Genomic DNA, 25379 nt, shown 5'->3' on the forward strand with positions numbered 1-25379 from the left:
AGGATTGACATGTAATTTTCCACTAGGGATTCTCCAAAGCTTGGATAAATGTATCCTTTGCACATGGATGTTTAATTAAAGAAAGTGAACCGAGCCAACAGATCATTAGATGCTGCCAATTTTGGAGCCTCATCCCAAAAGAACAGTCCTTTTGCTTTGTATATTTGGTAACTACCTTCCAGACAGCTTTACTTACAAACTGAGCTTTCTGCTACTATTTCTTCTTTTATTACTCTCTTGGTGAAAATAGTACCTATATTTTTCCTCCTGGAATCATTCTATGACACCAAAGCAAGACACTTTTTATTTGACTTTGCATTTTTATCAACGATGGCAAAAAAAACCTAAAATCACAACCCTCTTCTCTAAACAGTGCACAAAAATATTACATTGAGCAATATACCACTTGTTAATGACGATCACATTGAGGAACAGAACCATCAGACAGAATAAAAAACAACACCATTTTTTTTTTCCTATTTGATCTAGGCGATCTTTGTAGTGCTGGTCTACACATCTTGCAAGGACTCAAAAGCCTTTCTTTTAAAACTATCTTGCTCAGTAGCAATCTTCAGGAAGGCAAGATTTCAAAGCCTCATGAAGTTTTCCTCTGGAATCCCATAGGTCCTGATACAATTTCCATTTTAATGATGAGCTAGGAGGAAATTAGATCACATCCTCTTAGGAAAAAAAAAAAAACCTAAACACTAAGGTCACAGTGCCAGTTCCCCAATGAGGATGGTATATTAATATATACTTTTTGTAAAGGCAACTAAAACATTGAAAAGTTAAAATCAAAGTAGAGATTCACGAACAAATTGTAAGGAAACAACAATAACAAAAAATAAGCAAGCACCATTCAGAGTGTGATTTTTTTCTTCTTGGAAGTACTCGCATTCCTCCTCATCTATCTTTAGCCCATCTGTATCTCTTTTTTTGGCATATCTTTCAAGTCACACGTCAAAACTCTTCAATATATTCACTTCTCACCACTCGATCTACGTGCCAAGGACAGGATTCCAAAAACACAGTTATCCCTTCAGGGGCCTGCGATATATGTGACTTTGGCTGTGCACTTCACTCAGATTTCACTTGTTTTGCTCCTTTTCTCTCTTTCTTTTTTTTACACTAGATTCTCTTGTCCTCATTCAAGATCAGGAAAAGTTTCACATCACACTGCAGCTCTTTGCTTTGTCCTTTCGTAAGTCCGTAGCAACTGCTGAGAGTTCTGGTCTGCTAGGCATGTGTGAAATCCGCTTTGTGGCCCTCTGGGATTTGTTCCGCTTAACGTTTTTATTTGTCTTATTTACACATGCCAAGGTAGCAACGTGAAAAATGTCTCTGACGCTATTTTCTGACTGTAAAGCTGAGCATTCAATGTAAGTAGCTGCTCCAATCTGTTTGGCCATATTTGCCCCCTGAGAAGCAAAAGAAAAGAATTTTAATCAGTAATAAGACTTGAAGGGAAGATTATAAAATAAAGTGTCTTCTCTTGCTACAAAATAAAACTGCACTACAAAACACTTTCTAATATGTATTTTCTTAGTATCATTGCAAAAAATAAAGATTTTTTTTAAAAAAAGTAATCTATTTTATTATGTCTATTTGCAGTCAAGACACTATCCTAAAATGCTTGGTTATCACTATTTAGAAATAAATGTTGTAGGTTCTAAGGGCTGATCACGAGTCAGGATCAGTGATCATACAATACTTGAGATGAGATGACTGTAACCAAAAGTAACTGGTTAGGGGCTGGGAAGGTGGCTCAGCAGTAGAGCACTTGCCTTGCATGCATGAGGCCCTGGGTTCGATTCCTCAGCACCACATAGGCAAAAAGAGAAAAGCCGGAAGTGGCGAGGTGGCTCAAGTGGTAGAGCGCTAGCCTTGAGCTGAAGAGCTGAGGTACAGTGCCCAGGCCCAGAGTTCAGGTCCCATGACCGGACCCCCTCCCTCCCCAAAAAAGTAACTGGTTACTGAGGCCTTCCAGTCATAGCAAGTCTCAGACTCTCACCACTGGATAAGAGAGCTGAAGATCATGAACCTAACTGTACATTTTCTATGTGGCAAGGGGCTTTGGACTGTAGAGTCTGTTCTAGCTCCCCCATAGGACACTATCTTTTCTCTCTTTTTGACTCTGAATGACATTGAAAGCTAGTCAATGGGCTGTGCAAAACACAGGGGTAATAATGAGTGATTAATGCTATTATGTCATCTATTATTTAAGGAAACACAAAATCTGTACTTGCTAAATGTGGATGATATTAGCAATATACACAATGAGCATATGCACAGAATCAAAATGATTTGCTTAAAGAAACACGTGTTAAGTAGAAATGCAAAATGAAGATGACTATGGTATTTTTTCAGTTTGATTTTTTTTTTTTTGTGGCACTAGGGATTAGAACCAGAGCCTGTTCATGTTCTACCACTAAGCTACATGCCTAGTTCTGAAATGCAATATTTTACCTATCTTTTCTTATTTAATTTATTTTGTCTTATTTGTTGTAGATAGGATCTTACTATGTTGTTCAAGCTGCCTTCGAGTTTTCTATGAACCCTAGGCTGGCCTTGAACTTGAGCTCTCTAGCCTCAGCTTCCCAAGTGCTGGAATTATAAATGTCCACCTTATACTTGGCTCAGAAATGCAATATTTTAAATGATGAATATTTTCTATCATTTCAGTTACTCCAACATAAACTCTTTTTAGAATCTGGTTATGGGTTTTAAAAGGATGCATGTCTGAAATTGATTGTCCTTTCTAAATCCCCATGGGAAACACCTGTAGAAGTGAATCTCTTAAAATGTAGTTTTATGGAGTAGGCTATTTTACTGACAATGGTCTGTTTCAGTATTTTATTGGGCAGCTGAGTGTAAAATAATAGCTCTCTTAAAGAGAGGTACTGATTCTGACCATATTCTCTTTTAAGCTTACTGACTTCTAAACCTCTTGGGGTTTCACATACATACAAGGGTAATATATAATCAAGCATTGATGTACTTAAATATGTGATTATGCTCCTGAAGAATAAGCATTTTACATTTCACAGTTGACCACCTCCAGAGAAGCAGCTGATTTGGGTCTTATTTATCATGAATATTTCGTTTCTTTCACTCTCATTGTGTGTTTTTCTACACTAATAGCATACATACCTGGTCATAGGACACTGGAGTCTGCCTGTGATTTGAGAGCTCTACTAATGTACTAACATCTGTCCGAAGATCAGACTTGCAGCCGACCAAGAGCATTTTGGTATTGGGACAAAACTCCTGGATTTCACCTTTCCACTGGGGGGGGAGAGAACAAGAAAAATTAGCAAATTACTGATATCCATAGAGTAAAAACAATCCCTTAACTGTTAGACACTGTAAATGAAATTCCCAAAAAAGAAGCCAACTTTATTTTTTAAGATGATAATCAAGTTTCACTTTGAAAAGTGGATCTAATCAAGAATGCCTAACCATGCTGTTATCAATTCTCATCTGTCTCTGCAAGGCATTTGGGTATGGAGAAAAGGCACTTTCAATTGTATCTTAAACTACTTGAATATTTCTGAAGGATACGTATCTTATAATCACCCATTCTAATGTGTGTCTACCTCCTTGAAAATGTTGAGCTCGTAGTACTTTCCAGGTAGAATGCCGGGTGCTGGTAGCTCACGCCTGCAATCCTAGCTACTCAGGAGGCTGAGATCTGAGGATCATGGTTCAAAGCCAGCCTGGGCAAGAAAGTCTGTGAGACTCTTATCTCCAATAAACCACGAGAAAACTGGAAGTGGTGCTGTGGCTCAAGTGGTAGAGCGCTAGTCTTGAGCTGAAGAGCTGAGGAACAGCACCCAGGCCCAGAGTTCAAGCCCCATGACTGACCAAAAAAAAAAAAAAAGACAGAACACCTAAATAAGTACTTCTTTACAGATTCCAGCAAAGAAGACTAAAACATGCCACCATATGGTCAAGGTGTTGTTTAGGTATTGGATCTATAGCTAATAAAAAAAAGGAATAGAGGCTGGGAATGTGGCTCAGTGGTAGAGTGCTTGCCTAGTATGCATGAAGCCCTGGGTTCGATTCCCCAGTACCACATCAACAGAAAAAGCCAGAAGTGGCACTGTGGCTCAAGTGTTAGAGAGCTAGCCTTGAGCAAAAGAAGCTCAGGGACAGTACGCAGGCCCTGATTTCAAGTCCCGTGCTGTCCCTCCTCCCCGCCACACCAAAAAAAAAAAAAAAAAATAGGATGTCCTGCTTCAAGGGGCCAAATCCATATAGGGCAATTATGTGTGGAAGGCCCTAAGCTACCAGGAAGGCATGATATGCCTCTAAGTTAGATTTTAAGTTGTGTAAACTAAACATTTCAAGCAGTTTAACTTGACTAGCTATGTCATGACTTAACAAAAGCTCTCTAGCCTTCAAAAATGCCTGGCAGGGAAGTCCAGAAGTCCTCTTTTAAAAGCAAGCAGCTGCCTTTTTGTAGTTGTGCATCAAGTTTGAGGATTATCAGTGGGAGGAAGGATTGAGGGCTCACAGAAGAGGTCTGGCACTGAGTGCTGAGGATAGGACTGACACTTCTATCCACATCCACAAATATGTCGTAAATGCTCTACAAAGTTCTGTGGTGATGACAAAGATGATTAAGATACAGCCATGTCTTCTGGAAAGGAATTCACAAAATAGCAGGGGTAATGGAGTCTTATATGTAAGTATAATACTAGATAAAAGGAGCTTACTGTAAGAGTAATTAAACAGACCACCAGAGAGGGCATCTCCAGGTCTAGAGGTGTTCTTTAAACAAGAATGTCTGGTCTACAGTACCCCAATGGATTGAGGACAGTAACACATTTCCCATGAGAGCCTAACGTGTCCACTGGGACCTTCCTTCCTACATCTCTTCCTGAATTATTTAGGAGTATCAACCATGTGTTCGCTGGAAAAAAAAAGAGTAAGAAATCTTTCCTTTTTTCATGCTCTAACTTTTTATATTCATGGACTTAAGGCTCAATTAATCAAGAAGAAACATAGCAGGGGTTATGGAGAGCCTTAAGCCTCACTTGAATGTAAACACACTCATTAGTACCTATAAGGTCAAGTCACTGTTCATTTTGTCTTAAAAGACAGAAGCAAAATAAACAGGAGAAAAGCCTTTTCATTATAAATTATGCATAACCTGATACAACATCAACTAAAAACTCCAGCAAATAAGCCACCTCTTTTATCTACAGCCAGAATGAGACATGTTGTTACATTGCTCTTCAGCTGTGTAATGACTCTAGCCCCTCTCTGTAAATCTGGCAATTGTTGACAAGCATTAGAGACAGTATATTCCTGTGGGTTTCTTTTTTTTTTCGGTCTGTCTTGGGACCTGAACTCTGGGCCTGGGTGCTGTCCCTCAGCTCTTCAGCTCAAGGTAAGCACTCTATCACTGAGCCACCTTCCCAGCCCCAGAGTATATTCTTGTCTGAATCGTGTCTCAGCAAAGATTGATCTGGGCAGGGTTCTTAAATAATCAGTGCTGCTCCATCAACAAGCACTTATCTATGATGAATTCTAGGGGATGAGTCCCAGTTTCTAGAGACCAAGGATTGCCCTTCCATCCCATTGCCCTCCCTAGAATTGTCACTACATCCTCTTTAATTTAATTCCCTTCCAGCTTGAGCCTATTCATTCTATCAAGAGTTTGTTCAGGTTTTTTCTTCACCTACAGAAGCTGGTTTACTTTTACCTCCAGAAACCAGGTATACATGATGATTTCCAATAGGCTTACATTTTTTTAAATTAGTATTTGGCATATACCTAAACATAATTTATAGTGTTCTGTCTGAAGATATGTCAGTATTGCTCCTAGTCCTCCTAGACTAAGATCATTTGTTTCTATAATAACTGAAACATAGCTTGATTAAGTGGTCGAATATAAACAACTAGGATGCAATCTATAAAGAGAAAGGAGATGTGAATATGACAGTATTTGAATGCAACTATTCTTAACTGTATTGTTTCTCCCCCTAAAACAAATATGGAAGTTCATGAAGGTAATTTGTTTCCCAACTCTGTGAAAAAATATTTCTAACATATTAATTATCAAAAATGGTGAGACATATTTATAGGAACTGTTTTTATGTGTAAGCATCTTTTCCAATATTTTAATTACAAAATACAAGGCAGGAAATTAACTAGAATCTTTGAATATTCCAGCCAACCACATGTCTCTATTTGTATATCATCCAGGACACAGAGTATTGTCATCAATTCCCAGCATTACCTTTTTTAGAACACTGTCCAGAGTCTCTGGTCTACTGATGTCAAAGCAAATCAACACAGCATCAGAGTCTGGGTAAGAGAGCGGGCGGACGTTGTCATAGTACGGAGACCCTGAGAAGAAACAAAGACACACAGGTGTCAGGTGAAAAGTCTCTACAGTCTGTCATGCATTAACTCTACGCTTTTGGACTAAATCCTTACACTCTCCCACTTCTAGTGTAAACAATACAATGCAAACACACACCAGGGTTAGTTACATATTTATCAATACCACATAATCCTTGGGGCTTCCTATCTGTCTGACCTGGGTGAAAGGGGAGGGCCAGGATCTAAAGGTGACATTTCAAAGACTATATGGCTGGAAAGAACCTGAGTAAAGTGGAGAAGCTCCTTGGGCCAGGTAACCAAGTCTCCCTCTGTCACTGAAGAGGGAGGAAGCTGGTAGCCTCAGGAGTCTGTGTCTCTGATTCTTCCTTCATCAAATGAAGGATACAACTCATTTATCTGGGAGGAAATAAACCCAGGCAGTAGCTGGAATTCAGTAAAGGATTCCTAAGCATTTATTAGGGTTATTGTGGCTATGTTGTCACTTCTGTTAAAAGCAAGCACTGAAAGCTGAGTTGCTTTTGGGGAAAGATAACAAAATTCAAGATTGGTGCAACCGTGCATGGGAACAGGGAGGGGGAAGATGGAAGGCTCACTCGTGCAAAGGAAACAACGGCAAACCACACAAGAGTCCTCTACTTTGAAGTTACAAGTTTGGATAAGCCATTGACCTTTGAGCTTGCTTACTTAAGCTTATCCTCAAATCCTATATGGTTTTTCTTCCTGTTGCAACAGGAGTGTAATAAATGCCATGTTGCATCATGTCGCTTTTATATATATCCTTCCACCTTTAAGAACGACACTGATCTAAGGATCTAAGGATCCTGGCCAGAGCTAAGTCTAGAGTGGCCTAAAAGTTCAAGACACAAGCCAATAAATCGAACCCCAGACTTCATTTGGGAAGGCTTTTTTTTGTTTTTTGTTTTTGTTTTCTCCTTTAAGAGTTCCAAATGATGAACATTTATGTGAAGCTAAGTATTTAGTATAACTATAAAATGAAATCCAGCTGGCTGACTGCTACATTGAAGAAATCATATTTAATATATTGGCATTTCACAAAAATACACGAAAATCAATTTACTAAGCAAACTTAGGTATTTTTTTTTACTCCGGTACAGACAGAAAATTTAAAGTGCCGAAGTTTCCTTGAAATTCCTATTCACTCCAACATAATTTTCCTTTTCTAGCAGTAACATATCAGAGCCGTTATCCCTTGATACATCCAAAAGCTCAATTGTCAAACTATAGAGAAGAGAACGTTTAAAAAATCATCTTTCCTATTTCTACAATAATCCTATTTTTCAAGAGTTTGTCCTTGTGACTAGAAGTTACAGTAGCTAGGATGTGTCCACTATCTAGTGTATCCCATGTCTCTGAAGAAGCTCAGTTATACTGTGCTTTCTCACCGTTGCTTTATGAATGGAAAGTAACAACTTCAGGTTGTGTGTGTGTGTGTGTTATACAAGGAACAAGGAATGTTCTAAGAATCAGGAAGAAAAGTATGAATCAGTAAACAGTCAGAGCCAGAATTATCATGTGCCACAACAGCCTCTTTTTAGTCACTTCTGGAATTAGGATCCTGGAATAACAAAAGCCTGACAACTGGAAGGCATTTCTACAAAACTTGCAGGACACAGAGTTTTAAAAGTTGGTCCCTTTCAACATCAACTATATCACAATGAGGCTGTCTTAAACGTGGCATACTGGGACTGCCTTTTTAACCACTAATAGGTTAGTATTATATATTAATATTCCCGAGTTTGTGCTAAAGTTTACACTCTTTGTTGTAACTTTCCTTGTTTCTTTGTCCAAAGTTTAACTTTGACACTTTGATCACTTTCTAAACAGGTAGAAAATTCCAGAGCAGAAATCCCAATGCTGAACAAGTTTCATAAGAGTTTCTCTACTCTTCAAAGTTAGCAAGAGATAACTTGTCCCCCAACTCAGTCAAACTGCCTGCATTAAACCAGTGTCAAAAAAAATCCCCTTGTTTAGAAATTATTTACAATAGGAAAGACAATTCTGGAAACATTCCAGTGTCAATTGCCACTTCCCTCAAGACAGGATACTCCTGTGCATCTGCCAGCCTACACTGCTCTACACAACAAGAGACCATCTTTTCCAGATTTAAAAATGAGGAAAGGTAGCTAAAGAAGTCCAAAGGGACAGAACTAGTTTAATTAAAATGGGGAAAACCAGGAGAATCCAGAGGACAGTGGTACCATTTGGATAGCCACGTGGCTGTGGGAATACCCCACCCTTTATAGACGGTGATTCCCCTCCTCCACAGGTTTTATGGCCTGTAAAGGGGTCTGTGTTTGAGCTGAGTGAGCCTTTGGCAGAGTAAGGGCTGGAGACGTTACTAAAATAAAGTAAGCCAGCTTCCAGGCTTGGAGATTATATGCAAATGTCTGCAAAATTCACGCTCAGGACTAATTGTGAAGTGAAACAACTTTCTCAAGTGAAACCAGATTCTGACGAAAGTTTGCTTCTGCTGTTGTTTTCATCTAACAGTTGGAATGGAATGGAAATATATGTGTAGAACTCAAGATACCCACTGTGCTTGTGGAAGGAAGAAGGTGATCCATTTTTTTTAAATGTATTTTAATTATCTTCACGTAGTTGTACAAAAGGGTTTCAAGCCAACATGTCAGTTCATATGTACAATATATCTTGATCAAAGTCACACCTTTCATCATTCTCCCCCATGTCTCCCAACCCCATCCATCCCCTCTATTTATCTATTTCCACAAATGTACATTGAATATTATGAGTACCACTGGTCTGCTTCTTAAAAGTTTGAAACAAGATCTAATTAGGAAGGATATTCCAATCTGGCCCTATTACTTTCGTTAGTAAGCAATGCTGCTATTAGATCCATGAGTGTCTAAAGGTCCTAATAAAACTAATCTTCACATTTATTATTTACAGGTATAATCTTTCTGACCATCAAGGATCAGAGTAACTTGCTATTAAAGATAATAAGACTGCTTATTCATTTATGATTTTTGATCAGCTAACGTCAAAACTTTTGGAGTGGAAGAAACTAATGTGGACTTTTGAGGGTAGAGTGAGTAGCTTTACAAGGTTTATACACATTTTGAATTTCTTCCTTGATCTTTTTGTAGGGCCCAATTCTTTCTTCTAGAGCTTGCAGGAAGGAAGTTAGGTAGCAAAGCTGCAGAAGAAGGCTTGGTAATCTCAAGCATGTGAGAGAGAAAAGAAGGAATCCCAAGAATGCTCTAGTCATGCAAGAAGCAAAGCAGGGAAGGCAAAAGGCCACCGAAGGAAGAAGCAGAAACAAAACCCAGAAAGCAGGAACAATGTCCCTCTGAATCCTTTATCTCCTAACCTAGGAAAGTCCTACAACAATTCCTGAAACTAAACAGTGAGAAAAAAAAAGCTGACTTCTATAGGCTTTTTTGGTTGTTGTTATTTTAAGAGGCATATGAAAAGCTTTTAAGTTGCTACCTGTGTGAATATAAAAGAGAGGTGAACAGTTTTTACTATATATACAAGGATTAAACTGCCACTGAAGCACACGGTAGGTCCTGTTGTACATGTGGTATATAGTCTAGTGCCTTAGAATATACTGCAATTAAAGTTCATTAAAGCTAAGCTTTTTTCTTTTTGTCAAATAAAGCTCTTTCCCAGCATGCAGAATATGCAGATTCTAACATTTCTCTTACTCTTGGTCAAATTTAAAACTCACAGCACTGCGGCTGGGAAGGTGGCTCAGTGGTAGAGCACTTGCCTTGCATGCATGAGGCCCTGGGCATGCATGAGGCCACATAAGCAAAAAGAAAAAAGCCAGAAGTGGCGCTCTGGCTCAAGTGGTAGAGCGCTAGCTTTGAGCTGAAGAGCTGAGGGACCAGGCCCAGAGTTCAGGCCCCATGACCAGACCCAAAAAAAAAAACCAAAAAAGCTCACAGCACTGTTGTTCCAAGGTCCTTTCCAAATAACCTACTAGACTTTCAAAGAGAAAATTGAAGGAAACAACAAAATACGTAAAAATCTGCACCTCCTCTCCCTTCAAATACCTATACCTTTCCTTTAAATGTAGAGTATTCTTTCAGGATTCTTAGTTGCTCAATTTTGGCAAAAATCAGCAAAATTCAAAAGGCATTTTGAAATTGTACTTTTACTCATCTTTGTCTTCACGATCATTAATTTCAAGTGAGAGCAAAATTTCCAGCCCAAGAATAGTCACAAAGTGCCTCACCCAGAAACTAATTCTTCAGACACATACCTGCCTGTTGAAATCATCCTTCTGCAGAGATAGAACATGCCATATATGTACATCATTAAATGTATATGGAAGAGCCATGCCCAAAGGGAGGCTTTATGGACTTTAGGCAAAACCAGTTCAAACACTGTAAGGCTTTAAAGGAGTCTGAGAATTGAAAACACTTTTTGTTGGACATATGGTAAGTGTAGCTTTTTACTCTTAAATCTTAATATGAGAAGTTTCTCTATCAAGTGCAATGGGTTAGGTCTACTGCAGACAAGATTTATTAACTTTTTGTATTTTCAGAAGCCACCAAGAGTACATGACAGCTAACACAGGAGACTGCATGACTGCCCAGTTATTACAGAGGCTCTCCCTTCATGCCATCTCTAATCATAGTGAAAGCTTTAAATCAGCAGCAATCTCAGGAATGTGAAGCAAGTCTGGGCAGAATTTTCATAATCTGATTCAACACAAGGCTCTGTTTTGCCAACTAACTGTCTGCATTACACACACCAGGCCCCAAATATGCCACAACAGTCTGGGGAGGGAAAGGATATTTTGTTTGTTTCTTCTATAGAATCAGATGAATCATAATTTCCATTGAAATTATGAGAAGATCTTATGAAAATGTATAGGCACTTATATGTTGTTATAAAAATGTAACCAGTATTTTTTTTAGTTTCTGGGGGCTATGCAGATACACAATTGGATAAAAAGTCATAAAAGTAAAAGTGACATTTTTATTTGGGGGCTTCAAATAAAAAGTTAACTTTAAGCTCCTAGTCTTATTGAAAGAACCTAAGAATCAAAATATTTTACTGGAAATGGAACCAAGGTAAATTATAGAGGAAGTAAGAGTTGCATATGTATAATTAAAAAAAAAAAACACTTGGATTAGTATTCATCATAGATTGAAGCTTTATGTTTCACGTATTCCTGTGTGTGGAGTCCTATGAGAGAATTCACCTACTGTGGTGAATGTCACAGTCCTATTCATTCTCAGGCTCATTTTTCAAAGCCAATATACATAACAACTGGCTGGACAGCTTTACATTCCATGTTTATAAAGTTTCTGCTTTTGTCAAAGGAGACTGAGAAAGTTGCCAATATGTAGTAACTCGGAAGACATTTCAAGGCCATCAGAAAATGATCAAGGCATAGCTAATTCACTTGGCACAGCCTGCCAAGCACCATGAGATACTTGGAGATAAAATGGTCCTTGGTGTCATATTTGTATGCAAAAGAACTGGATTAATGAGGAAACATCTGGTTATTTCAGGTGGCATCAGAATGATCAGTCTGGGCTCTTCACTGAAATGTGCAACTTATGAAAATAGATTGGGAAAAAAAAAAAAACCCAAAACCTGGTACTAAATGGGATTTGAAAGCAGGAGGGGAGGAGGGAGAGAGAAGAGAAACAGAGATGAAGACTTAAGGATTCACAGCTCCTCCTCCATTGGGGCTGGGGTTCATAGGTTAAGTGGAAACATGCATGGTAGACAAATCCCCACACAGAATTTTCTGTGTTGCTTACTAGATACTATCATCTCAGCTATCTGTTCTACCCTAGTCCATATCTCTTACAATGTTTAAAACTCAGGAACTGAACCCTACTTGGGAACCCCCAAGTTCCTAGGGATCATTACTAGTTCATGATCTGGAGCAGTTGTGCCCTTGATAATTCACATCATAAGCACTCTTGCTTCTCTGCCTCCTTTGCAAATCCTCAACTCTGTCCCTTTTTATGAGAAACCTAAGTTGGAAATCTCAAGTTTCAGAATCATGTTTTCCTTGGTAGCCAGGCAATGTAAGCAAGTTCCCAAGTAAGAGGGATATTAAAAGACTTCTGAAAAACTGGGTCAACTTCAAGAGAAGGAAAAGAATGGTGATGGTTACCATGAGCACACTTCAGTGCCAGGGCTTGGGCTGGCCATGTGGCCTCCAACAACTCCTTGCATCTTGTTGCCTATGGGTAAATCCAGCTTTCACACTTCCAGACTTGTATCCTATAACTAGGACCCAGAAATATCTCCATGTCTCTCCTTAATATATACTATGGGTATTCTCAGACTCCCAGGAAAGAACACCTCATCCACTTGCTCAGCATTTAAAATTTTATTGTTACTCACATTTTCTATATTTTTGTTTGCCTTGTTACCATTAACTAGATTGTGAATAGCTTAAGGGCAGAACTTACTCTTGCCTAGTTTGTACCTCCACTTCCTTCCCAAACTCTCTCTCTCTCTCTCCTCTCTCTCTCTCTCACACACACACCACACAGAGAGAGACCAGTGGTATCTTTTTAAGCTGTTTTCTGAATTGATTATACACAAACCTCCAAAACAACTGAAACATTTCCATTCCTCTAAGAAAATATTACCACTTGTCACCAAGACCATTCTTCAAATGATGTACAAGCTATAAATATAGCACTGTAGATAGATTTATGTTTATAGGAGTCTGTCCTCAAAGTGAAGCCATAAGCAGGATTTTCTTTCCTCTAAGTTCATTTAAATATAAAACTTAATGACTACTACATTCTTTGTTGATAATGCTAAAATTTAATATGAAAAGTACTAACTTTAACTATTTAAAGATAGTAATTTATAATTTAATTTTTTTTCTAAAAAAAAAAGTGCTAACTTTAGCATGCAGGGCCTAAAGCAGTTTGCATCATGACAAGATTCAAAAGTGCATGCATGAAGCAATAGCATAGTTATTATGAGGATTCTTAGCAGCTGAATTGAATATTGTAAAACTAATAATATGCTTTAAATAAAATGTACATTAACTTGCCTTGCTTAAAAGCTGGCATGAATGACAATTACTCCCTAGATCACAAGTACTGAAATTACACAGCAATCAAATCTCCTAGGAAAAGATATGGAGATCCTTAAATGACTAAGTTCTTATTATTAGTAAGAATTTGGCTTCATGCTACAAATTGCCTCTATGCTTGGCAAATGTGGCAGATTTTGAAAGCACAAGATATTAGAACAACTTAGCTCTCACTGAACACCTCAAAATATGGAATCCATTATCCCCTTTTGTTCCCCAGAAATTCACCGGGTAAATTTGAAAATCATTCAGAGATTTTCTGCAGCCATTAATAAAAATGATCCTAATGAAAATATTTCTCAATAAAATCAACAAAAATCTTCAAAAATCTCCCCATGACTTCCACAGTACATCTTGAGATGTTTTGTTTACTTTGGGGTGAGCTCTGGAGCACTGGGATAGCCCAAAGAACCCTTTGTGGTCACTCTCACCAGTGTGTGCTTGGGGGAGAGGACAGAGCAAGTTTTCTACCTGAAGATGCCCTAGAGGGTCTATAAAGCACTAGGGAAGCCCAGTAAGAAAAACCCATTTGCATCTAGGACTTGAACTTGCATCTTGAACTCTGGACACTGGAGTTCAAGAACTTGAATATATTAGGCTCATCCTAGGCTATCAATGAGAAGAGCATCTTTCTCACCCCTTTTCCCAATGCTTCTAGACCATATTTTAATTAGAATGGCACCACCTCAGGCCTAGCAGAGAACTTGCTTATATTAAATGCACAACCAAGGAAGAAAGGGGAGAAAAGAAAGGAAATGGTAAGTTCCAGGATTTCATAGAGTACTAAATGAATGATTTCCTTTTGTCTTGATGTAAAAGTCTCCTCCCCCCACATATCCCACTTTTACTTTGTTTTTTTCTCATGCCCAAATTAGAAGTGTTTTTCTTATGCATGGTCATAGGACTGCTCAGAGGGATAGAGGGAAGATGAGATGTCATTCAAATATAGAGGCTAAATAAGAGAACAACTGTTTTGGTCTTATCCATCCTCTGTTGGAAGGCTATCCTAAATAGGAGTATCACACAAAAGGCAAAGATTATGTTTTCTCCCTAAAAGAAATGAGACACACCCAATTTTTCCAATATGAATCTCTTTGTAGAAAGGGAGAAAAAGGATATTTAAAACTTGACAGATTTAGCCTTCATTTTCTCTCCAGAGATAAATGATAGCAGCTAGGAAAGAAAACGTGCATCTAGAGGCATAAGTATATGCAATTGCTTTCACAACTTAAACAAGTATCTGTGGGCAAAAAAAAAAAAATTGTCAAGACATTGTCAAAAACAATTAACCTTCAGAAATTTGCCATGAAAATCTTGAGATGAAATGAGGCAACAATTAAAGATACTTGAAATGACAACTTGCTGATATAAGGGTTCCATGGTAAAAGTGGGCTATTCTTAGAATTTAAGTGGTGCTTGGTGACTATGTTAAATTAACTAACATCTCACCTTTCCAGCAACATAATGGAGTTCTAAATAATATCCTGGTATCTCTTTTCTCTTTTGAATAAGTCTAAATCCCAATCTTTCAATATTGAATAATACTGCAATATAATATTTTATTACCACAGTTTTATTGTTTAGTGAAACATACATATGTTTTTGGTTCATTAAATAAAAACTACAGGGCTGGGAATGTGGCTTAGTGGTAGAGTGCTTGCCTGGCATGCATGAAGTCCTGAGTTCAATTCCTCAGTACCATATAAACAGAAAAGGTTAGAACAGGCACGGTGACTCAAGTGGTAGAATGTTAGCCCTGAGCAAAAGAAACTCAGGGACAGCGCCCAGGCCCTGAGTTCAAGCCCCAGAACCAAAAAACAAAAACAAAACAAAACAAAAACCTACAAGTGATTCTTTCACTACTGACTTTCTTTCAGGTGATTGCTCATAATTTGATGAAGCTGCCATTCTTAGAGCTCAGGTAATTCAGTGGGAATGTCAGGAAACCTCATCTCCTTGGAAACAACACATATTATTCATGCATCAGGTTTTCTTGCATGACTACTGTGTACAAGGCATTCTGCTATGTGTGCAAAGACTATGAACTGCAGGGTTTTGATTAAGTGCTTGCAAATATTCAAAGTGATATTTATCTGCATGATGGAAGGACAGTTTCCAACTATAAACTACCCATATTGTGTTTTACTTGCCAGCCTTTGAAAAATTAAGTGTCTTTTCTTTAAAGAAAAAGAAGGAGGCAATTTTGACCTTTAGCCACCTCATCTAAAATCTCTGCTGGTGGTCCTGTGACTCTTGGAGCTGTAGTCAGGAAGGTACAGCCCAGCATTCCTAAAGGCCACCCATTCCCTCTCCCTATCCAAATAAGTCTCATTCCTAAATCCACCAGATAGCAGCCTGGCTCTGCCCAGAATGCTGCTTGCTGTGGTAAACTGTGAAAACCCCAGGAAAGGAATGCCAGATCCACTGAGACTGGAGCTGAAGCCAACCTGGGAACTCATCCTGGGAAACAAAAAGACATGCTTGTTCAGGGCGCTGAAGCCAATTAGCGCAAAACTAGGAGAGATTCTGCACATTATCTAGCTCAGTGTCCTTCTCCAAATGATAAAAAAAAAAAAAAGAGAGAGAGATTCAGGGAGCTAGATTTGCGCGCAGAGATCTCTGGTAACCAGGAGCTAAGTCAAAACATAGCTTTGTATCAGTCACTGGATCAGACCCACTGCTCCACCCAACACCTAGCATTAGGTCCAAACAGGGTTGGGCGAGAGAAGTACCGGTACTAATTACTGGCACAACTCTAGCAGTCCTACTCACTAGGAATAACAATTGCCATGATATGTCTGAGAACTGGAGCTGGGTACTGGATCCTGGGCTGCATAATTCTGATGATAGGAACGACCGAAATAAGAAATCACTAAGATTCCATCCATCAACACAGTCTCGATAGCATTTGTTCTGTGCACTCCCAATACAAAACAATGGCGAGATCATGGTTTGACTGTCCAAGGAAGGACCTCTTTCTCCTGGGAAAGGAATTTACCCTTCTCACTGCCGCAGTCGGAGCATCTGGCACCGACCGTGAGAGGCGCTCGTGCGAGACTTCTGGGCTTGCCTTTGTGCGGAGACTGCCTGTGGCGACCTTGTTAAGTCTGGCCCCTGCTTCCTGCTCTTTAATCCCCCACGTCCCTCGTGGGGGGGGGGGGGGGAGGAAGGAGGGGAGGGCTCCAGAGGTTCAAGCCCAGGGTTGTGGGAAGCTCTTAGAGGCACCTCCACGAGGCCACTCCCAGCGCTCCACCTCGGGCCACCCCCCCCCCCCCCCCCCGCCCCGCCTGACAACAAAACCTACTTGTCCGCACTTGTGCGCTCGCTCCTCGCTAGTTTCGCCGGGATTTGGCTGGATGGGGCTGGGTCCAACACCAGCCCAGCTCCCTGCGTGGAGGGGCCTTGGCCCTTCCTGCCTGATGGCTTCTGATCCTCCAGAGAAGTCATCCTTTAACACACAGAACTCCCTGGCCATCAGGCCCCGCGGGATGCTGGGGTCCCAGAGCCTGATTCCAGATGGTGCCCCGCCCCCACTGCCCCGACCACTCATTCAGCCTTTCCACCCGCCAGTATTTCACCCTTTCCACTGCCGTGCGCCAGGTGGGTGGGCGTATGGGAAGGCAATAACCTGGCCTTGAACCGCAGAACTTTGAAATTTACCCACCACGGAGCCAATAATTCAAGTAGACGGGAAGGTCAAAGGCGACTCGTGAGTGCTGCCCGCAGCCCTGCAGGCAGGCAGGAGGAGGGTGAGGCAATAGATTGGCGTGGTCGGGGGAGCAGCGGGATCACCCGAGGGAAACGGCTTGATCACAGGGAGGGCAAAGTGGAGGGCTCGGCCGCAGGTGGGCACCGCAGGCGCGAGGGCGGCGCGAGGACGAGGAGGAGGACGAGGAGGAGGAGGAGGAGAGGAGGCGGCGGCGGCGGCGGCCCAGGCTGCCCCGCCTCTGCGCCGCCCGCGCCTCCAGCGCATTCCTGGCGGTAGGCGTCACGGACGCCGCCGGCCGCCGTGCACTCCGGGCTCCCCAGGCGCGCACTCCGCACGCAACCTTGTGGCTGCGAGAATCTTCTCCCACCATCGCTACCCGTGCTCCCCCGCCCCCCTGCCCAATCGCGGGTCGAACCACGAGATCCGATCGCCACGACTAGGGGGATCCCGCGGGGGCGCAGGCGCTGCCCCAAGCATCCTTGCTACTACCCAGGCCGCTAGGACACGGCCCCAAGGGCGGACTTACACCAGGCCACTCGGCCGTGCGCAGCTCCAGGCGGCGCCCGGTCACCCTCTTGGCACACAGTGCCTTTCTGGTCCCACTGCCAACTCCCTAAATCCTCACTGTCGTTCCAGTCCGCGCTCAGAAAGGGTAACATGTTCACCGAGCGTGGACCGTGGGAACCCTTCGGAGGGGCAAAGTTAACGGGGCGCGCAGAGCTGTGGAGCTCTGGGTCCTGCGCGCCCCGCAGAGGCTGGGCGCCCCCCCTCCCCCCAGCACCACGCGGTCCCAAGACTCTTACCCGAAGTGTCCCATAGGCTCAACTCTATTCTTTGTGTGTCGATTTCAAAACTGGCCGTGTAATTCTCAAACACTGTAGGGACGTAATTCTGGACAAACAAAACGGACAGGCAAGAAGATTATTTCAAAATACACGAAACCCATCCAACATGCTCGGGGGGAAAAAATCGCCTACCCTGATCTCCAACTAAGAAAAAAAGAAGAAGAAGAAAATCTACATGCTAAACACTCGGAGATCCGGGTCGCCCCACCGGCTTCTCGCAGATATGTTGACCCAAATCTCCCCATCCCACGCTTTGCACCCAGAAATGAACAAGTTTCGGGAGCGAACAACCCTAGGTGCAGCACGGTGCGTCCCGGCCCCTAACCTCTGCCAGCACACTTCCCTTTTTCAGCAGAGGAACCCAAGGGAAGTAGTTGGGGTGAGAATGACCCGTTTTGCAAAGATCTAACTAGTCACCTGGAGATGGGGGATCCGGCGGGCCACCCCCTCTCAAGACGCACTCACCTCGGGGAAGCAATCCTTGGCGAAGACGTGGAGCAGCGCTGTTTTCCCACACTGGCTGTCTCCCACCACGACTATCTTGCATTTCACGTTCTGATTAGGATCCATGATAGATTTACTGGATAGTTTCTGGCTGGCTCTTCTCTCCTTCATTGATGTTGCCTTATTTTCTCTTGGAAAAGGAATTTTCCCGTAAGAAGAAAATATATTTTATACACTTCTCTCTCTATATATATTTTTAAAAACGCAGATATAAAAATAAATCGTAAGGCTGGTGGGAGAGCCCCCTGTAGCACAGCGTGGATGAGGGGGAGAACGAGAGGAGCCGACTCGTTACTCCCCTCCAACAAGTTTTATGCCCGACTCCACGCTGCGCCTTCCAAGTCCAATTCCGATCCGACTGCTTTGTTTCACGCTCTCTGGGAGGCTTTATACGCCCGGCCTTCCAATCCTCTTCTTTCTCAATGAGAGAAGGAAACCGATCCGCCTCCTCCCCTTTTATGGAGCCTGGGAGCCGGCGCGGTCGCCGAGATCGCAGAAAATGTAAGCAGCGCGCCCTCTAGGGTACCATGCGGGAGGGATTTCAGACCAAGGCTCTGGACAACTTGTAGATCCCAAATGCCATTTGCTGAAGGATAGAATTGTACACAACCGGAAGGAGAGGAAACACTGATGTCTGTGCACATTGATTTTTACGGAATTCAGTGAAAAATGGTTTTAGAGAGGCTCACTCTCTCCATTTCAGAAGCTTTGAGGATTTCCTACGCAAGCCAAATGCTAAGGAAGGCCAGTCTTGATGGAAAATGCTAAGCAAGAGATCAAGGTCCTGAGTTCAATCCCTAATATTAGCAATAAATAAACGAATAAACAAACAAATAATAAAGCATACGAAAAAAATATTTGCATCAAAAGGGAAAAATGGGTCATGCAGATGCACAGGTGGTAAAATAATAGCTAATCCAGGTTGTTTCTGGCTGGTTTGTCATTATAGTAAGTACACTGGCTTTAGAAACATGTGAGCTTTCAGTCATTCAAGAGGAGGCAGAAAAGTTTCGAGAGGGGGATAAATGGTGGGAAGGGAGAAAAGTAGCAAGTGGAAGATGCTCATAAGTGAGTAACAAAGGCCACTAGAAACTCAGTCTTCCTACCCTAAGGACCCAAACATAGCTCAGCTAGGGTGCTAGCTGCAACCCTCCCTGTCCCCACCACCCTCTTGCAGTGGAGGCTGGGAGGAAGGAATTGTGACACTGCCCTTTCATTCCTTTATCTATGGCATGTGCCATTCTGTAATCAAAACATTCTCTGCTGGTCTGAGAAGGCACAAACTTCTTCCAGCCCCTCTCTAACCCTTCTTTTGCATCTGAACTTGTAGCTTTCCAACTCTTCCTCACAGCAGGTCTTTAAAAAATGACAACAGCCCACACATTTGTTCTAGGAGAACATTGTCTTCATACCCAAAAGGCTAAAAAGGTTTTAGTTACTTCCTTATAGAATGGACATTGGCCCAAACTAACTTGAATCTACAAGTTTCCCTTTATATGGAAACTTAGAAGCTTGTAAAGAGTAAGATGAGATGCAAAGGAAGTTTCTTACAGGGAGTGAAAAGGGATCTTCTCCAATTCCTTCTAGAGCTAAGAAAACTGGAGCTTTCCCCAAAGAGAGCTCTGACCCAGACCAACGTACAGGTTTATACAGGGAAAGGGCTTACCATGGGGAAGAGCATGGCTAGCTTTGCCGTGGCTCTTACAGAGTATTATTTGTCAAAATTTGCTCCAAAGAGCCTTTTTATATCTAAGCTGTCCTGGCCAGTTAGTGAGGGAGACATGTGCCCTTATCTCCCCTTCAAGACTTACCAATTTGATGATATATTACAGATGTTAAAAAAAATCCCTTTAGAGGGGCTGGGAAGTTGGCTCAGTGGTAGAGCGCTTGCCTGGCATGCATGAGGCCCTGGGTTCAATTCCTCAGCACCACATAAGCAGAAAAAGCTGGAAGTGGTGCTATAGCTCAAGTGGTAGAGCTTTATCCTTGAGTTGAAGAGCTGAGGGACAGTGCCCAGGCCCAGGGAAAAGTAGTATACTTAACATGGTATAGTCTAGCATTTCTAATCCTATTTAAGCATGGAAGATTTTTATCAAATGATTTGCTTGATTGTTTGAAAGGCTACAGGAATGATAATTGGGCCAGGAAATCAAGAAAAAGTATATTTCAGTCCCAAGCTTCACATAGTCTTTTAAATAACATTGGATGGATTATTTAACCTCAGTTTCCTCATATTTAAAATAGGAATCATAATAGTTTTTATCAGGAAATGCAAATTAATTATTTACAGAACAGTTTCTGGCAAAATAAACAGGTGTAACCTATTTTATATTTCACAGTAACTCAGATTTACTCTTCCCAGAACTACTTCCCTAACCCCTATTAGTTAATCTACTAATAGATAGGATTATCCTGGCTTTTCTCATATCCTTAATTTATAAAGTTACTCCCTTCCAGACATATGACTTGAACTTCCATATTCCTCAACTGATTGAGCTTACTTGTTAAATCAGTTTAACTAGCATTATTATTTTGAATTGACTGACCAATGAATATGATTAACATATCAGTTTAGCTGCTATATTTTTGAGTGCAAAATTGGGCATTATCAATGATTATGGTAGAACCACAGGTGTAAAAGGAGTCTGTCCCAGGCAAAACAACTGGTATGATTACGTTACCAGTGAATAATCTGGAATCCTACTGTATGTCTATTTTGGAAATCAGGTCACCTGAATATCCAGGAATCTACCAATTGCTGAATAAAATTGAAGGGATATAAAATACAGTAGGAAATGACCCTAAAGGCACCAGCTTCGAATCTTCCTAACATAGGAACTATTTCTTTTTCATTTCTTTAAATTCTTAGTCCTCAGTGTGTGGTATATTTTTCATATATTTTAACTTGAATATATTATCACCATTGTTTATAAAATACCTGTTATAATGTCAGTCACTGTTCTAGGAACTGCAGATAGAGCAGTAATCAATGTCAGTCTTGTTTTCTGCTCTCACAGGGGAAACATTCCAGACAAAGGAGAGGGAAGCAATACACACAGAAGAAAGTGCATAAATAAGAACAAGTGGGCTAAACCCTGTGAATTAACAGAATGGCAAGCTGGAGCATAATTTATGGGGAAATTGGACCTCAGTCCCTGGCAATGCCTCTATATAGGGAATGAGTCTTTAACAATGAAGACAAACCAGCCAATAGGATGTCCAGGGAATGGAGAACAGAAAGGTGATATGGAAGGAAGAGCTGGTAGGTTTGAGGAACCTAGGGAAGGCCAGAATGACCAAGGTCCACTGAAAGAAGGGAGCAAAAGAATATGAGTTGATTAACTGGTCTTGGAATCTAGATTTTCATGTAAGGACAATGTGAAGTTAATCATAGGAGGGCTAGCAAAAGGCTAGCAGGTATGCTATAGGAATGAATGAAATGGTTGGCTTTAATACCTAGCTGTCACTAGTTGCACAATCTTGTTGAAACTACCCATCTTCATTGAGAATATGAGATTGAAATATAGATGAGGTCTTGTGGGCACCAAAATTTTAGACAGCAGTGAAAGATTTTCTAAGGACACATTCATTGGAAGGCATAAAGCCTCATCTGGGGGAATCATATATTAACTGATGGTCTTCCTTTTATTTCTTTCTGTTGATCATCCTTTGTCTTCCCATTAGCACTCTTCTTTTCTGACTTATTCCTGAAACAAAAGAAGAGAAATCATTATCTTGCTCAAGTGATTGTAACCCCTCTGTACAGTATTTTCACACTAAAAAAATTATTTAAAAAAAAAGAAGAGAAAACAAGCAGTAAATATTTCTATATGGTCTTCTTAATGCATATCTAGTTGCCTAAACAAACTGAGCTTAGAAATTCTTTCTTTTGTGATTAACCCTTTAATTATTAGTGAATATCCTTCATGTGTAGAAACGGTGCCAATACCAATTCTGGAGAGAGGGCTAATTGAGAGTCTCATCCAGTAATGGCAGAGGACTTATAAATAACAATAGCTCTGTGTTCTTTCTATAAGCACGAGAGTACAAGTCAGGGACTTGGATTTGGGTCCAACGCACTGTTTGACCTTGGGCAAACATTGACTGCATTCTTTTCCTTAGTTTCATCCTTACATGAAGACAATACTATCTGCCTTCTCTAAGTTGCACAATAAGGCTGCTTAGAAAATCGCATGCCCTGTCCTTTGGAACATTCCTATTTAGAAGCAGAATGCAGACACCTCCCTTTCCAAGTCAGATGTATTCATGGAGATCTCAGCTCACAACGAAATATTTTAAGACACAATCTAATTGTTTATTCACTGTTGTCTGTCTCTCTTTAGCCCTGACAGACATGTCTGAAGAAGCAAGTACACAATGAGGAGCAGCACAGGTTACTCACAGGCATCACTGATCAACAGAGAGAAAATGACATAAAAACAAGAAAAATGTACAGGAGGCCTTCACAGACATTACGTTAGAAAATGCAGGCAGGAGTCCTTGGCATTCTCTTTGAGAATTTAATAAGATGATGCCTCTCGAATAGTTCTAAATCATGAGGGATTAGGGCAAGAGTATAAACTTGTAAATGTCTCCTTAGTAAAAGTGTCAGTTTCACAGTTATCTCTTACTTTTGGTTGCAATCAGAAGAGGATGATCACTTAACTGGCCTTATGTAAAATCAACAAAATAGGAGGCTTGTTTTTACTTGTTTTATGGATTTTTTGAAAGAGGAATTAAAGAAAGTAGGCTCATATGATTCAAAGGATTGAACTTGTTATTTGTTTTCTTGCTCATCTTTTCTTTTAATATCTCTTAAAAGTATGTCTATTTATCTTGCCAGCATACTGATGAGTGGCCTCTACTATGTAGAAGGAGTACTCCAGCCTGGGCTTAAGTATTTGGTCCTGTTTTGTCCTCATTAATGCTAATATGATTTACTGTTGCTATGTGGACTTAGCCCTTATATTTAGCCAACAGGAAATGATACAGCTGTGCAATTGCTGAACAAGAAGTCACTGCCCAATTGATCATCTCTTTCTCTGCTTATATTTCAACAATTTGTCACATTCTCTAGAGACCCAGACCAGATTTTTTTTTCTGTGTTTTATATGGCACACTTAATGTTTCTAACTTCCGCTCACAAATTTCAATATCTGACTGCTGATTTCATTTGTTTGTATTTTAATATTTCTGAGGAAAAGACAATGAACAATAAATTATTACAAATTATCAAACTGATTACTTAATATACTATACTAAATATAATTATATTCTATATCAACTTATACTTTATATCAACTGGTTAATGTAATATAAAAAAAATGGGGAATTTCTCTAAGAAAAAATTTAAAGAGTGAGTTATAGTTTGTTTTCTGCCACTTTGAGCCACAGCGCCAATTCCAGTTTTCTGGTGGTTAATTGGAGATGAGTTTCCTAGACTTTCTTGCCCAGGTTGGCTTCGAACAGTGATCCTCCGATCTCAGCCTCCTGAGTAGCTAGGATTACAGGCATAACCCACCAGTGGCTGGCTAGCTTCTCTTCTTATAAATACTTTGTATGCTTGCATTATGTTTCTAATGTATTTATAAAATGATTTCTTTGTTGCTTTGTATGTCCCTCCCCCACGGTATAGCCCCTGCTTTCATTGTATTCGATATTGGTATAATTTGTGGAGGGGAAGGGCAAAAACAAACCATTTAAATAGGGATACAGGTGGACCCATTGCAACAATGAGATGTACAAGTTGTTATGTTGAAAATGAACCTTACAACTTTGGTGGGGGGGAGGGGAGGGGAGGAGGTGGGGAGATGGGAAGGGATGGGAAGGGGAAACAAAGGAGGAGGCAACAATACTTGATAAGAAATGTACTCATTACCTTGCCCATGTAATTGTAACCCCTGTGTACGGTATTTTCACAATAAAAAAATTAAAAATAAATAAATAAAATAGAATCATGAAATTTGTTAAAATTGTTTTAGGGGCCAGTATCGTGCTGCTTGCCTGAAATCTTATGTATGAGGGAAGTATAAGTTGGAGGACATAGCAAGAGGCCAAAGTTAGGCAAAAATGCAAGACTCGTTCCATAACCAAGATAAAGGGACTGGAGAAGTAGTTCAGTTCAAGTGAGGTAGAGCTGCTGTCTACCAAGTATGAGGACCTGAGTTCAAACCCCAAGATCTGGACAAACAAAATTGTTTAAAAGAGAAATGGAGAAATAAGAAAAGATAGTAAAGAAAAGATAATAAAGGAAACAAAAGTAAAGCCTATATATGTTCCAGGACTCTTCTTTTTTTAATGTTTTAGGGCTCCAAGGAAAACAAAGATTACTACTGGGAACAAATGAAATAGAGACGGCTAAGCTTCATTGTCCAACTGGTGAGATATATGGAGCTATTTATAGATATGTACACAGTAAAGTGACATCTAAGACCTAAAAGATGGAATCAGAGTGTCCTATTAAGTTTCTGGGAAAAAAAATACCCTTTGGAAATTATTTTCCCTAAAGCTGAAACATTCAACAAAATGATGTGTAAAACTTCAGTAGAAATTCATGCTTGTTTAATGAAAATGAAGTAATTATTAAACCAAACTTGTCAGTGAGAATACTCAGTAGTCACAATTTTACCATTTCTGAACTCAAAACGGAGGAAACCAAAAACAATTGGCAGAGATAAACTGGAAAGAGTCACTAACGTGGGCAAAGATAAAGGCAGGGAGAAGAGTTTTAGGTACTTAATCCCAACTTATTCTTTAAAGTAGTAGCTCTCTATATGTTTGAGTTCTTGGCTACCTTTCTGGCAAACACAATCAACCAACCAACCACGACCACCCAAAACAAAACAGATGCTCTCTGGGAGAAGGTGCCCAGAATTAGAGGGCAGGTTACAATAATTTTAAT

At 40.6% G+C, this 25379-nt stretch overlaps 1 protein-coding gene across 1 annotated transcript; it reads right to left on the reverse strand.

The window, feature by feature from the left end:
• Positions 1–258: 258 nt before the first annotated feature.
• On the reverse strand, positions 259–18861 carry Rnd3 (Rho family GTPase 3). Its single transcript, XM_042683542.1, has 5 exons — positions 18440–18861; positions 17933–18020; positions 6248–6357; positions 3151–3285; positions 259–1418 (listed from the first exon to the last, which is right to left on the reverse strand). Exons 1-5 carry the CDS (start codon positions 18587–18589, stop codon positions 1167–1169), a joined length of 735 nt encoding a protein of 244 aa, XP_042539476.1. The 5' UTR covers positions 18590–18861; the 3' UTR covers positions 259–1166.
• Positions 18862–25379: the final 6518 nt, after the last annotated feature.

This window comes from Dipodomys spectabilis, unplaced genomic scaffold (genome assembly GCF_019054845.1).
Source record: "Dipodomys spectabilis isolate Male_0828 unplaced genomic scaffold, ASM1905484v1 ptg000081l, whole genome shotgun sequence".
Lineage (NCBI taxonomy): Eukaryota > Metazoa > Chordata > Mammalia > Rodentia > Heteromyidae > Dipodomys > Dipodomys spectabilis.

Excerpts from the sequence above, each read along its gene's own strand:
- Rnd3 (XM_042683542.1), bottom strand. The coding sequence starts at position 18,589 with ATGAAGGAGAGAAGAGCCAGCCAGAAACTATCCAGTAAATCTATCATG. Across the intron at positions 6,358-17,932 it reads GAGCCTATGGGACACTTCGG|GGTCTCCGTACTATGACAAC; the intron begins GTAAGAGTCTTG and ends GTTTCTTCTCAG. Across the intron at positions 3,286-6,247 it reads TGGACAGTGTTCTAAAAAAG|TGGAAAGGTGAAATCCAGGA; the intron begins GTAATGCTGGGA and ends CTCCCCCCCCAG.